The 14,605-nt window shown below is 38.0% G+C and overlaps 1 protein-coding gene across 1 annotated transcript in view; it reads right to left on the bottom strand.

Moving 5' to 3' along the window:
- The window catches only part of CSMD1 (CUB and Sushi multiple domains 1), a 1,526,452-nt gene that overhangs the window by 183,118 nt on the left and 1,328,729 nt on the right, over positions 1 to 14,605 (bottom strand). The window contains exons 42-43 of the mRNA XM_075202483.1: positions 6,199 to 6,387; positions 1,117 to 1,294 (exon numbers count right to left, since the gene is read on the bottom strand). Coding sequence (XP_075058584.1) covers positions 1,117 to 1,294; positions 6,199 to 6,387 — 367 coding nt within the window. The remainder of the gene's footprint in view (positions 1 to 1,116; positions 1,295 to 6,198; positions 6,388 to 14,605) is intronic.

The raw sequence follows: 14,605 nt of genomic DNA on the forward strand, positions 1-14,605 counted from the left end.
CTTTTTGGAAGGCAGAGATAACGGGTTTGTGCTGAACTTTATTTTATTTTTAATTAATTAGGCTCAATTGTTTAATATTCATACTTAGATGTAATCCAGCATATTATAATCTTTATACTGCAGCAAGTTAAATGCATATACTTTAGATTCTTAAAACTGAACAAAAAGTTGCATCCAAATACAAACTGAAAGATAGACATGCCGTTGTTTCCCAGCTGTTGATGATTTAAAACCCTAATTTTCTCTATCTTAGATTTTGTCCTGGAAAACCATGCTGAGCATTGTAGTTCAATCACAGCTGATGAATCATCTAAATCAGTTCTAGTGCAAGTCATATTAAATATATTCAGTTTATAAGTAAATTAATCAGATCCTACATGGAGACACTAGCAATTAAATTTAACAATGGAGAAGCAGAGACTGTATGCCATGAAATTTAATTATGCACTATACAAGAGAAGTTATTATATGTATATAAACACATGTAAATGTATAAACAGATACAATGTCATTGATCATAATGTCATACTGGTATATTTCTGTAACTTTAGTGTTCAATAGGGAAACTTGTGTATTATAAGGAATAATGTACCACCTACTGTAAATTATTTTGGATATATAAAGGCCCCTCAGATTTCTGCTTTTATATGGTCACAAAAATCTTAGGATTAGTATTTTTCCATATACATTTTATATTATTGTGCATTTACCATGTGATATTTTACATTTGCTGTCATACAGTTTTGCGCATTTAAATTTTCATACAATATCTATAATTTGTTCAAGGATGCACAATATTGTGACATGAAAAATGTGTTCCTCATACTCATTACAATACATTTCACACTGTACTAACCATCTTTCCCATGTTATTACTAATACCATCTCAAACTATCAAAAAAAGAGTTATAATATTAGTGATTGATTACTTATTTAATGTGCAATATGCATGTATCTATAAAAATTGATTAGTCTTCCAAATTCATGTTCTGACCTTATGTGTTATTATTTTACTTCTTAAAAATGTCAAGCTGCAGTCCCACATCCATTATATACTTGCAGAGTCAAGGAAAAATAATCAATTTAAAAGCAATTTATTTACTATGGGTCACATACCATACTGCAATGTAATCATTCACTTGTTCGGTCTGGAGTAAAGTAAAGTTAATATAAACCCCGTGACCCTGTGGAACAGAAATAAACCAAGTGCAGTCCTTTGAATTGGGATATTCATCTGGAAATCCTGGGGAGTAAATGGTGCCATTCTCTGATGACACATTATATCCGCAAGGTGCTGCAATGGAAACAATGCACATTAAAATGCAGAAATAACCACCAGCTTTCATACAATTTAGAAAATGGCATTCCAAACTAAGCTCTAATATGCAATCAAAACTATGCCACATATTACTCTATCAATGCCCTGGTAACATTTCAGCTATGCCTACCATTTACAAGAACATTTTGTATTTAGGAATGTCTTTCATCTAAGAAATTAATTATGAAAATATTGCATTCCTATTCAACACGTAAAAGCAATGTACATGTCACGGGCCGCGGTGGCTCTGGGCACGGCCGCGACTCACTTCCTCCACTGCCCCCACGTCCCGGCCGTCGTCACGATGACCGGGGCGTCACTTCCGCATTGTCTTCAGCGCCGCATCCCGGCATACAGGGCAGCCGGGCGCATGTGCAAATTAGTGTAATTAGCCCCAAATGGCTAATTATTTCCCTGTGGCTGAAGCATTTTCATTGGGCCATACTCATACATAAGGCAGGAAGGGGCAACCCCTCCCTGCTGGTTATAGTCCCAGCGTTGCTGCATACTACCCTGCTGTGTCCTTTGTCTCTGTTTCAGTTTGGATTCTGATTATAGTTGCCGATCCTTGCCTGGATACTGACTACGATTGATTGCTTGTGACTCTTGACCTATCTTCTGGATACTGACTACGATTGATTTCTTGTGCCCCTTAATCTATTGCCTGGACTCTTACGCTGCTATTTTGCCTGTGACCCATTTGACCCCAGCTTGGACCTTGACATTATCGTTTCACTGACACCCTCTAACCTTAGCTGGAATTATCACTCCACCGCTGCATTCATCAGGGCTTCGTTCTCACGGTATCAGCTCCTACTACTAGAGTACAAGACCTGGGGACATCAGAGTACCTGTGAGTGCATCTAGCTCTACGGGAAAAGCAGTTCCTATAGGTGAAGACCTCTGAAGCGGTTCTAGGAGCTGATACCTGGGGCGTCAGCCATAACAGTACACTGCTAATTTCCCTGTTGGAATCACAATTATTATCATTTGAGAGGGTGCACAAAGTCACTCCAAATAAAAATGTCTGCCCCCATATTGAAAAAGGCAAACTTTATCTCAATATATGTCTCACTTCTAGAACAACAAAAGTATTAGAATTTATACACTGCTTCAGTTCATTTTTCCACTGCCAAAGTGGATCATGTTTCAGCTGACCTAAAAACTCCTTAAACTTTATGAAGGTCATGCTGACCTAAAAGTAGCCTTTAGTTTAAATTACATATTAAAGACAATAGAGGATTCTAAAAAGCTTCAGAGCTAGATAGCCATTCAGCCTTCAATTCTGGGTCCCACCTTTTCTTCATTCTCTATGATCAGAAGGTACCCTGATAGAGATGTTCTATCAGACTTCCTAACTGCTCTACCAAAGTTAGATAAAGATCATAGCAACTATTCTATCTATCTTCCCACCAACCTCCTGAACAAAGACAATTCAGAGGCATTCAGATAAACATGTTTTAAATTACTTTATTGTATAAAGATAAGACAAGACATCAGACCATACCAAAATACAAATAGCCATAATTCCCATTGTGCTCTCATGTTGGGACAGTGAAAATTCACAGAAGGCCATGCTGCTTTCATTAGACCGCAATAAAACATTTGGTTCCATGTGATGTTACTATTTATTTTATATTCTTAATCCATGGGGCTTTGGGGATGTGTCCTTTACTGTACTACACAGTGGTGTCGCTCTAGCCTCACAGACCTCTGAAAGGCTAGAGCGTCCTGACTGGGGATTCACTGCACATGCATCAGACATACATATGCTCAAAAGAGGTCTCTGTTCCCAGTGGGGGGCAACTCAGCATTAAAGCCAAACCTCCACTGGCGGTGATAGTTCCACCACTACTTATGATCCTGCCACCCATTCCATTACTACTCTTCCTAATTTATTGGACTTATTGTACACATTTGTAGAAATTTCAGGCCCCAGCAAATCCTTATTTGACGATGAAATTAAACTTTGGCTTATAGTGGAAACCAACAATACTTACTTAAACAATAAACTGACTTGTTTGAATCTCAGCACATTGAAAAACTATCTTCCCATATTCCAAAAACAAATGGATGAAGATTAAAGATGGAAATGGTTTAATGTTTATTGGTTAGGAATAATTAATTTGATTAAAATGTGTTTCCAGGAATCCCTGAATATTTTAAGACCTGCCTAATAGCATTAAATTTAGTTTGCAAAAATAAATTGAAACAAACTTGCAGGCAATTGTGTGGGAGAAGAAGGAATACCAAGTCAGTAGGACAAATGTTTACCTCTCTTAAACAAAAGATGGGTTGCAGATTCCCAGTGTTCTCGAATATAGCCATTTGCTCATCTTTCTGGTAGCTTTTCCTGCAGTTCAGCATCATGGTTAGTCTGAACTGAAGCACATGCTTATCAAACATATTTTCTGGACTTCATTGTGTGGCAACCTGTCCAAGCTCGGTCTGTTATTTTATTAGATTTATTAGCTTTATGGGATAGCCTAAATAGCTTGAACTCATTCTCCAATTACACTTACAGCCTGAAGCATCAAGGGACGTAAACTTTGATTCTGAGCGTATAATATGCAGAATCACTCTGCACGTTCCCAGAACAGAACCATATGCCACAGAATGCAGCAGCACTCAATTCATCTTCAAGCGCAAAGCACACTTACTACATACTTTGATTTCAGAGAGGGACCAGGGCAGTGAAGGGGCTTTTTCCCGTAGTCAATGCACAGCAAGGGCATACCAATCTATAGCTATCCAAGCTCTGGGCATCTCTCCACTACTTGTTTTTCAGCTGTATCTCTTGCTCCAGCTACAGGTCTAGTCTAAGTGGCGACTACCAGTGATGACAGCTGTGTATGTATGCTATCACATGTGCTTCAAATCAGGAGAAACTATAAAAATGTATTTTATTCGGACATAAGTATCCCCAATTTACTTGCGTTTTAAAACAAATAGACATTGCACTCTACATTTGTACTTGGTCTGTTGGAATATTCCTTTAGTAGAGGTCCATATAAGATTAAATACTTTTTGAGTCCTTTCTGGAATCCACATTTCAATACTTTAGGGATATAATGAAACTTTTTATGGAACCTCAATCCACAACCAACCAGAAAAAGTCTGGTTGGTGGTGGATTGAGGTGTGTAAATATTTAATGATCAGTCACAAATGTCAGTCACAAATGCTTATCAGTTGGAGTACCACAAGGCTCAGTGTCCTCTGCTATTCTCTATCTACACCACTTCTCTTGGAAAACTAATAAGTTCCTTTGGATTTTAGTATCATCTCTATGTGGATGATACACGATTTGTGTACTCCAACTGATAAAGGAAGCGGAGCGGAGGTGGGTCCAGAGAAATTAACACTGAAAGAGCGATTAGATAGGTAGGATTATAAACAGGAGAGGACAATGCCTTCAAGACCTAGGGATTGTAACTTTTGTATAAAGAGAGAGTGGTCAACAGTGTCAAATGAAGCAGAGAGATCCAGGAGAATTAGAAGAGAGTATTGGCCTTTAGTTTTTGCTGTGATCATATCATTGACAAACTTGGTCAGGGCAGTCTCTGTAAAGTGTTGAGAGTGAAAGCCTGATTGAAGAGAATCCAGTAGGCTGTTTGCTGCAAGAAAGTGTGTGAGGCAAGTGTAGGCAATTCATATGCAGTGTAGGCAGTTATACATATTGTTATTTGAAGGTTATATGGGGTTGAGATTACAGTTTCCCTTTAAGAAAGCAAAAGTAGTCATAATGTCAAATAGAGTAATGCTAATACTGTGGTTGTTTCTATCTTTGAATTTGCAGTCTTTTCAATACAAAATACAAAACATATGGCTGTAAACATATGTGTTTACAGCCATATGTTTTATATAACCAAACTTCAAACTTGTTTAAACCATTAATCTCTACAGGGAAACACATTTATTTTCAGTTAGATAGCATAGTTTTACTAACACCACATAAAGTATTAAATGGTTCCTCTAACACAGTGATAAGCAACCTGATGAACTTCAGGTGCAGTACGACCAGGCCCTCTAACCGCCAAAAGGGAAGCAAATTACCCTTAATCTCAGTAATTAGATAAAACAGTACATTCACTTAAAGAAAGAAATACCCATCTGCAACAACATATCAGCAGACATTTTAAAAAGTATTACAAGTTATAACAAACAAATCTGGTGATAAAACAGAAGGCCGTAGGTGAAGGCTTTGAGGTCCGCATGAGGCCCTCTGGCACCTGTTGCCCATCATTACTTAAACTAGCAAAGAGGTAGATCAAAGTAAAAGGTAAAAGGCAGCATTCTGTTATACTGCACACATGGAAAACGCGTATGTTCCACTTTACAAATAATCAATGCAGTTATTAGTTTTGTTTAAATGAGGGTACGTTGTGTTACACTTCATTTAAGTCAGTCACTATAAAATGAGCATTATTATAGTCGTATGCATGGTTACAAAGTCATTGCCTATTTTTTCTTGAGATTATTAACCTTAGCAACAAAGGTTTTGTGAAGCAGAAAAAAACAGACCCAATCATTGCACTGTGAAGAACTGCTAAATACTTGCACAATAATGAAACATTAGGGCTAATGAATCACACAGCAAATTGTCCAATTTAAGCCATCATATTTAGTTTCCTCCAGAGAGCCTTACAGCATGTGTGAGTTGCAATGTTCATCTCCACAACAATAAATAATTGCATTTTAGAAAAGCTTTGCCTTCTATACAGATGCATTACTGTTATTTTACAAACACTGCTTGGTGATAACAATTGTCATTAAAAGTCAGTTTTCAATACATTTTTGTTCCATGTTAATTAATCTTTCTAAAAAAAAGTCTCTTCAGCATTGTTTTGTAAAATACTAGCTCTCAGGGTAATGTACTTACCTTCACATTTTGGAAAAGGATAGTTCCAATTTCTATTAATACCATGTTGGCAAGTGAGAACAGCGTGTCCTACCAAAACATATCCTGGATAACATTCAAAAGTTATTGATTGTCCCACACTATAATCAGAATTAATGATGTACCCATTTTTAAATGGATGAGGATCTGGACAGTTTTGCAATTCATATGCTGGAAAATAAAGTAACATTTGAAAAAAAAGTAAGTGATAGTGAAGGACAATTTAGGCTTACTGTTGTTTATAAAACACAAACAAATACTAAGGTAGAAGCAAAAACAATAAAAAGACACTAATAAAGCAATGCAGTAAGTGACCTTGGTGGGTCAAAATATATATATATATATATATATATATATATATATATATATACATACACCGTATTTCCCCATGTATAAGGCACTCCCATGTATAAGGCGCACCTCAATTTTGGCCCCGAAATTTGAAAAGAAATATATCACGGCAGCGGCCAATAAGTGTGCGGAGATTGCAGGGGCTTTCTGCTGGCGGCTGCACACTTTGTGCAAGGTCCATTCGGCAGAGACACGCAGGGAGAGTGTGCGAGCAGCCGGCCAGCACACTCTCCCTGACTGTCTCTGCTGAACGGACCTGCACATAGTGTACAACCGCTTTCAGCAAGCCCCTGCAGTCGCCCCCCCCCCTGCTGCCACTGTAATGCTGCCCCCCCCTGGATCCCCGCTACAACTGTATAAGACACACCCGGTTTTTAGACCCCAAATTTTTGGGAAAAAGGAGTGTCTTATACATGGGAAAATACAGTATATATATATATTGTGATGAAGTACAGCATTCACTGGAATCTCAAACAGGTTTGCTGTTTATTGTTTATCAGCAGTTGTCAGGATGGCTAAACAGTTTCAGAGATGGTACAGCAGTCCAGCAAAAGTATCACAAAATCTCCCACCACCTACATCTGGCTAAACAATAGTTCCCTGACTGCTAGCCGGCCACTTACTGGCATCAGTGATCCCGCCCACAAATTCAAACAGTGTTTTTATCCTCCACCCTAGCACTACAAAATCACAACACAACAAACCATTCACTACACACATCTGGTACACCTGTGTGTGTGTGTGTGTGTGTGTGTGTGCTAGAAGAAGTATATTTAACCCTGTCTGCAGCTTGCAGGAAAGGTGTGACAAACAAGCCTGTTTGTCACAAAATATATATTATATAAATTTACATACTTTTTTGGTACTTTGCTTCTATTGTCACAATCGCAAAATGACAAGCAACATACACTTTCTTGTGACCCTAATGCTTAACTCACGGAGACCATCTCCCTAGACACCAACAACTTGTTTGGCATCGGTGAATAATGAACAATATTATTTACACTCTTCACACAGTTCTAACTCCAGTGCTGTGAGGCAGAAGTGCTAACCACTAGGCTGCCCTAATATATGTACGTTAAATCACACTCTATACTTTTATTTTGTCGCACATATGTCCTGCATCTTTTAACTATGTACACTGCTACAAATGTGTAATGTCTGCAGCCTTCACCTGTAGACTCGCTATGAGAGTGCATTATTGCACTTGACTGGTGTAAGTGGTGATGTGTGTGCGCTGTAGACATGGGTTCCTCCAACTTGTAGAACTGGAAACACGTTTTAATTATCTGTACATGGCCATGCAGTGCAGTCAGTAGTGGGTTGCCATGGTATAGTGCCTCTATGGACAACAGCTGTGACATTATATCACGGCAACCCACATCAGATTGCACTCCTCGGCTATGTACAGATAAGTATACTGCCCTGCAGACTGTCAGCTGACTACCTAATTTCTCTCTTAGAGGCCTGTGGAAAACCACTTCCTTAGTCACAATATATGTCATAGCTTCAAAATGCTGCATTTTTCTAGCTGGGAAGGAAATAACATTTGGATACGCACGTATGACATAAGGCTTAAGGTTGCAAGTAATCAAATTTCTCATAAGAAGCTAGCCTTTCCCAGCATTGTGAGAGTTATACTACATCTTCTGCTACGTAAGTCTAAAACGCATCACCCTTGATCTTCAAGCAATCATGAAGTTCAGAATCCTAAATTATTGAACAGAATAGTAAACTGATTTATATTATCTCAAGTATCTACACTGTCCATGGTATTTTGATAATTTAGGCTCTAAATAGAGTAGAAGATAATCATACTATTTAAAGCCTGCCCACCCTTTTCTCATGTCTTCCATTGTTGTTTCCCGACTTGTTTTTAACCCATTGTTTCAAGTTTGGCCCTCTTTGTGCCATATTTGTCTGCACCATGCATTTCCTGCCAACCATACACTTGTCTCATGTGACAGGATGGGTTGGACCAGTGTTAACTCATCCATCTGTCACTTGCAAACTAAAGTCTTTGTTTGTTCTTTTAACTGTGTGAAGGACTTCATTTATTTATTTTATACCCATGGACTATGTTACGCTCTGCTTGCAAAAACATTTCCTGGCCATACATGGATTTATTAGTGTGGATCTGGAATAGGAGACACGGGACCGACACCCCAGTTCCTTAAATATAGCCAGATGGGCTAGAGATGGCTTGTTTGGATTTACAAATGTCTGATATGTTACTTCCTGGTCAGCTACTCCCGGCCACTGGATAAATAGGAAGTTAAAAGCCTCTGAAGTCCCTTCCATGTCACAAAAGCATGGAATGGGTTAAAACAAGATCAACTTTGATTAAAACTTGTAACTGGTTTGCGTAACCATTGTTCTACCTTGGATCCTGCTAGACTCCTGTGCACCATCCAAACAGGGATAATCCCATGTAGGGTGATCATCCTCCCCTCCCATCTTCAACCCCTAGGCATCTCCCAGCCAATCCTAAAATAGCTGACCTTAGAATAACCTTGCAGGTGGTATTTTCCCTGTAGGAAATTTTGATCTAATTAAAAAGAGCCCTGCCAGGGAAAATCTAGGTGATTGTGGATCATATGAGCTACTTATTGGAGCTCTGACATCTGCGACTGGAGAATGGTGACTGGGGTCCAGCATTCTACCACACTGGTAGAGAGATCATTGCTGGACATCTGGGACCAGCAAGAGGAGGGGGATCAGATCGATAGGGCAACCAAGAATTCTGTATCAATCGCTGGACCGAAAGTGGTACTTTACAAGTCTATGGTACTTCCTGAGGTAGGAATTCGCATTTACCACCTCAATTAGAAAAATGCACACTCATCAATTGGCTGGTAAATCCTTTGCTTTGTGACTGTAGTCCCTGGCATTATTACACAGAAAAAGGATCACAGTTAATTGAATCTATAGTACTCCTAGAGAACTGGCATATCATTATTGGATTTGCTGTAGGGACAACTTTAGGACCATTTGTTTAATCACAACTTGGTTTGGAAATTGTTATCATACGACTGGGTAAGCTTTTATTTTTACTTGGCTAGCAAAAACATATCTAAGGTGCCATGTGGTATTGCATTGCGTATCCTTGATCCTATGGGCATTGTTATTAACAGATTGGCTGGAAATTGGACTAATAATGGACGCATTGCAAATACTGGAATATTGACACTGAGATGCTGTGCGGAATTTGTTGAAGCTTGCTGACACTCTGGAAGTTGTTTTATTTATTGTAATTGATGTTTTTTCCTATTGTTTGAAGTTGCATTTTTACCTTTTGTAATAAAGATACTGTTGCATCTTTCATGTGTCCTTGCCTGTGTGAGCCTAAAAAACCCTAAGAGTACCCCAGTGAGCTCTGGCTCTAACACTCTGATATCCTCACACCTTATCATTACTCTTCCCTACACACCCAAATATACACTACCACCTCATGCCTACTCCATTTATCTTCAACATGTCTTTCCTGCCTGCTGCATCCTTGTCTTATATGTCACCCTCTTTTCTCATAACTCCACTTGTCTCACATTTTCCCATTACCAAACTTGTCTTGACTATCTGTGGGTTTAAAAAAGTATAGATGTTGCCTATAGCAACCAATCAGATTCTAGTTATCATTTTGTAGAATGTGCTAAATAAAGGATAACCAGTACTTCTCTTTATCTTTCCTGTCCTTCCCTGGTCTTTCTTCCCTCTTGTATACTCTGTGTTCCATAGTTGTCATCTGTTCCTTACTTCCAGGGACAGACCCTGGATATATCCCTGTAAAATGTCTGACCATACCAATGTCCCAGTTTTCTATATTCAGCAATTGCACAATGGTTTTGTGGATAAATATGTGTATTTAAGTGCATACTTAGCACTTGTGAAACATGTGGCCTAATTGGTGGTGGCGGTAGTTGCAGTCAGCAGCAGGTGTTCAGTTTAGGAGAACTCAGAGGACAACATTGAAGTGAGTAGACTAGCAGATTGTGGGTGAGGAGGGTTAATAATAACGTTTGGAGCCTTAAGCTTCACAATAGCACTGATCCAGAATTTAACATACCTAATCTTATGAATATAATGTACTGGATTTTCATAATCAAATCAGGAATATTTAACAATGCAGCTTAAGAGTGGATCATATTAAAATGAGCCTTATGATCGTTTATTTGTTTGTTACTGGTACTTTCACAGAGGTAGAATAGAGAAACTCACTTCATCATTCTACAGTAATTTATTTGCTTACATTTTGTCTATTTTCCACGATCTCCTGAATATATATCTGCTAATTATGGATTAATATAACACACAACATGTCAGTGTTGCCTTGTATATTTCAATTAATAAAATCCCTTACAGACTCATCTTTTTGTAGAAAATTGGTTAAGGGATGACTCATACCTCATTTATACTGCCTAAAAAACCCGGGTTTTTCCTGGGGCAAGCCCAGACGACCCGGGCTTAGGCGCAGTATAAATGGTGTTAGTGAAAAATTCTGGGTCTGAAGATGGGGGATTTAGACCTGGGACATTTGGTGGGGTAATTCCCGTGTCGGCCCTGGTTACCCTGTAGTATGAATGGTGAGACCCGGGTTTTTCAACCAGGGTCTCACATAAAGCAGCTGATTGGGTGTCTGGGACGCTGGCCCTGAGAAAAGCTCTCCTCCTGTGCATATACAGACGCTGAGTATTCTCCCTCTGTGCCATAAAGTTCTCCTTTCTTCTCCTGAAATGACACTGTATAGCTGCATCAAGCTCTAATTTGTTGTATAAAACAGCAAATAAACGCAATAAAACAGGAACTCTGGGCTACCCAATAGTGACTCGTCGGCCATGATTAAAGCAATGCTGTGAACAGTCACCACCCACTTTGACCTCATCTTTGTGTGCAAAAAAACTATTCCCCTTTAAATTACCTCAGTATTTTTCAGCCAATGAAAGCTCCTCTTGTGATGACTCACACTTATTGCCAGGACAGACCCGTGTTCAGAATGAATAGGGTCGACCTGGGAAATTCCCAGGTCCAAGGTGCAGTGTGAATGGGGTCTCTGAGCTGGGGCGCTCTGTGCCTCGGCAAAAATTTGGCTTGAAAAACCTGGGAGATTGCAGGGGAGGCAGTATGAAAGAGGTATTAATGATGGAGAGTGTTACCTCCTAACTAGATTTAGATACTTGGATACCATCCACTTACTTCTTCAGTTTCTTCACTAAAATGAGGATGGTGACGTTTACACAAGCAACATACAGCATTATTTTGGCAGCAGTATCACTCTACCTGCTGGTCTGCTTTGACAGCATAGTAAGTATTTTAATATTAGGGCAGATATTCAGTTACTGTTAAGTGGCCCATTAAAGCAGTTCCCCCTTGTGAATTTCTAAATTCTAGTGTTTGAGACGGGAGTGTTGAAGAAAAAAATCAGCTAAACTTTAACACGGAAAACACCCATAAGTAGAATTTGTTTTGCTCTAGTGTTCTTTTCAATGTTCAACAAATAATGCCATAGGGCAGGATTCTGTAATGTACTTTATTAAATGTTTCTGATATTTTTGCTAAGCCTGTGCGGGTCTGTTCATATATATTTGAACATATCTGGAGTTATCTCTTTGATGTTAATTGAGTTAATTCCCTCCTGGAATGTTTATATATATATATATATATATATATATATATATATATACATATATATACACACATATACACACATACAGTGTTCTCCCCAGGACCCAGCTCTTGGGGCCAACTAAGTCCCATTGTTTCTACTAATATAACAGGCAATATGTGAGCACTACAGCGTGTGTTAGACCACTGACCACCAGTTCTGGCAGATGTGGGCAATAACCTCCAGGACTTTTTCTTATTATCGCAAAGTATTACAACTACCCCTACCCAGCTGCTTCCTGATGCCACCCTGCTGCTTCTTGATGCCACCCGGCTGGCAAACTTTTCTGTCAAGAACACAGATATATATCTATATATATATATATATATATATATATATATATATATATATCTATCTACATATATATATATATATATATATATATATATATATATATATATATAGATAGATAGATAGATAGATAGATATAGATGTATTTTGTATTGTGTGCGTGCGTGTTTTCATCATCTTTGATTTGGAAAGCAGATTAAGCATAGATATCTACAAAGCCGTCAAATGAAATTGCAAAGCATGAGCCATAAAAACTAAAAACCTCACAAAACAGCTTACAACATTTTACACTGTTACCAAAGCACACAATGTTTCTACTCTTTCAGTATAAATTTAATCGAATATTCTGAATATATCAAAATTTTTATATAACTGCTTATTAGAAAGTTTGGTATATGTATGAAAATGTAAAATACATAATTAAAGTAGTAATTTATTTATTTCAAATAATGTAATGATTATGTAATAAGCAACAGTGCTACAAAAGTAATAGAGACACGTTTTTTCAAGAAACAAGGAGCTGTTTTGGAAAGTTCTGAATATCAGTATTACATTATTAACCCTTGATTAACATTCTCCATAGAATCGCAAAGCTGTAAACATAGTAGAAAGCTGAGGATTTTTTTCTGCTTACATTTTATCTACACTCAAAGGAAAATTACAGTAATATTTCAAGGTTGTTGTTTCTGCGACCTGAATCTATATAGATACCCCAAAGGCATGTCTACACTCAGTAGCTTGTGGAATGTCTGTATTATTTTAGAACTCAATAACAAAAAGAAAACTGCTGTTTGTTTTCTATTGTTGTGTAACCTGCATTTAAAAATGGCTTCATACAATAAAGGAACATAAATATAAATATTGTGAGATGGCTATATATTGTATCACCTGTTAAAGATTAGGAAACATATTTAATGTATGTGAGAAGAGAAAAGATTTGCACATAATTTAAAATGTCATTCTCAATATAATTTGAAAGAAAATCAAATCGACCATACAGTATGTATGTATGCACATGTTTTATGCTATGCTGATGTGCATGTCATCTTTCATAGTTCTGTAATAAATTGTTCCTCTTAATCCTCATCAATATACCTTTCTTTTCTCTTGTGCTCATCAATAAACTTTAGTCACATGGTAAGTATGTAAGTATGATATATCACTAGAGATTGAGTCCGCTGTCTATTTAATAATACTAGTGTCATTTTGCAAGTTTCAAACAATTCCATACAGAGATGGATAAGAGCATGTCTTTGTACCCAATGAAACAATCTGGACTAAAAACAGATCCCCCATAAAATAACTAAATAACCTTCTGCTAAATATTTTATAGTAAGGCACAATCTTTAGGGAGTATGATATTCCTCTTAAGCAAGGGCATTTTGGGTTGTCACACCTTGGGAGGGCAATTTAGAAAGTTGTCCATCAATAAAATTAATTTATTGCATTCAATTGAACCTGCCATAGTGCATTCAATTACTTCAGAATGCAAAGCTTTGTAGTATCAGAAGCTTACTATAAACTGTCACCTTCAGTGGTGTGCAGATGAGGCAATGTGGTAAGTGTGCAAACACTAATTGTACCTCTCTTCTTTATATTGCAGAACGGTTGCTAAGTGGTTGGCACTTCTGCCTTACAGCACTGGGGTCATGAGTTAAATTCCCGACCATGGCCTTATCTGTGAGGAGTTTGTATGTTCTCCCTGTGTTTCCATGGGTTTCCTCCGGGTGTTCCGGTTTCCTCCCACACTCCAAAAACATACTGGTAAGTTAATTGGCTCCTAACAAATTGACTCTAGTCTGTGTGTCTGTCTGTGGTTGTGTGGGAATTTATATTGTAAGGGCTAGATTTACTAAACTGCGGGTTTGAAGAAGTGGAGATGTTGCCTATAGCAACCAATTAGATTCTAGCTTTTATTTTGTAGAATGCACTAAATAAATAATAGCTAGAATCTGATTGGTTGCTATAGGCAACATCTCCACTTTTTCAAACCCCTAAGTCCCAATGGGGCAAGGACTGATGTGAGTGCTCTGTACAGCGCTGTGGAATTAGTGGCGCTATATAAATAAATGATGATGATGATGATAT

This window comes from Mixophyes fleayi, chromosome 3 (genome assembly GCF_038048845.1).
Source record: "Mixophyes fleayi isolate aMixFle1 chromosome 3, aMixFle1.hap1, whole genome shotgun sequence".
In the NCBI taxonomy this organism is placed as follows: domain Eukaryota; kingdom Metazoa; phylum Chordata; class Amphibia; order Anura; family Limnodynastidae; genus Mixophyes; species Mixophyes fleayi.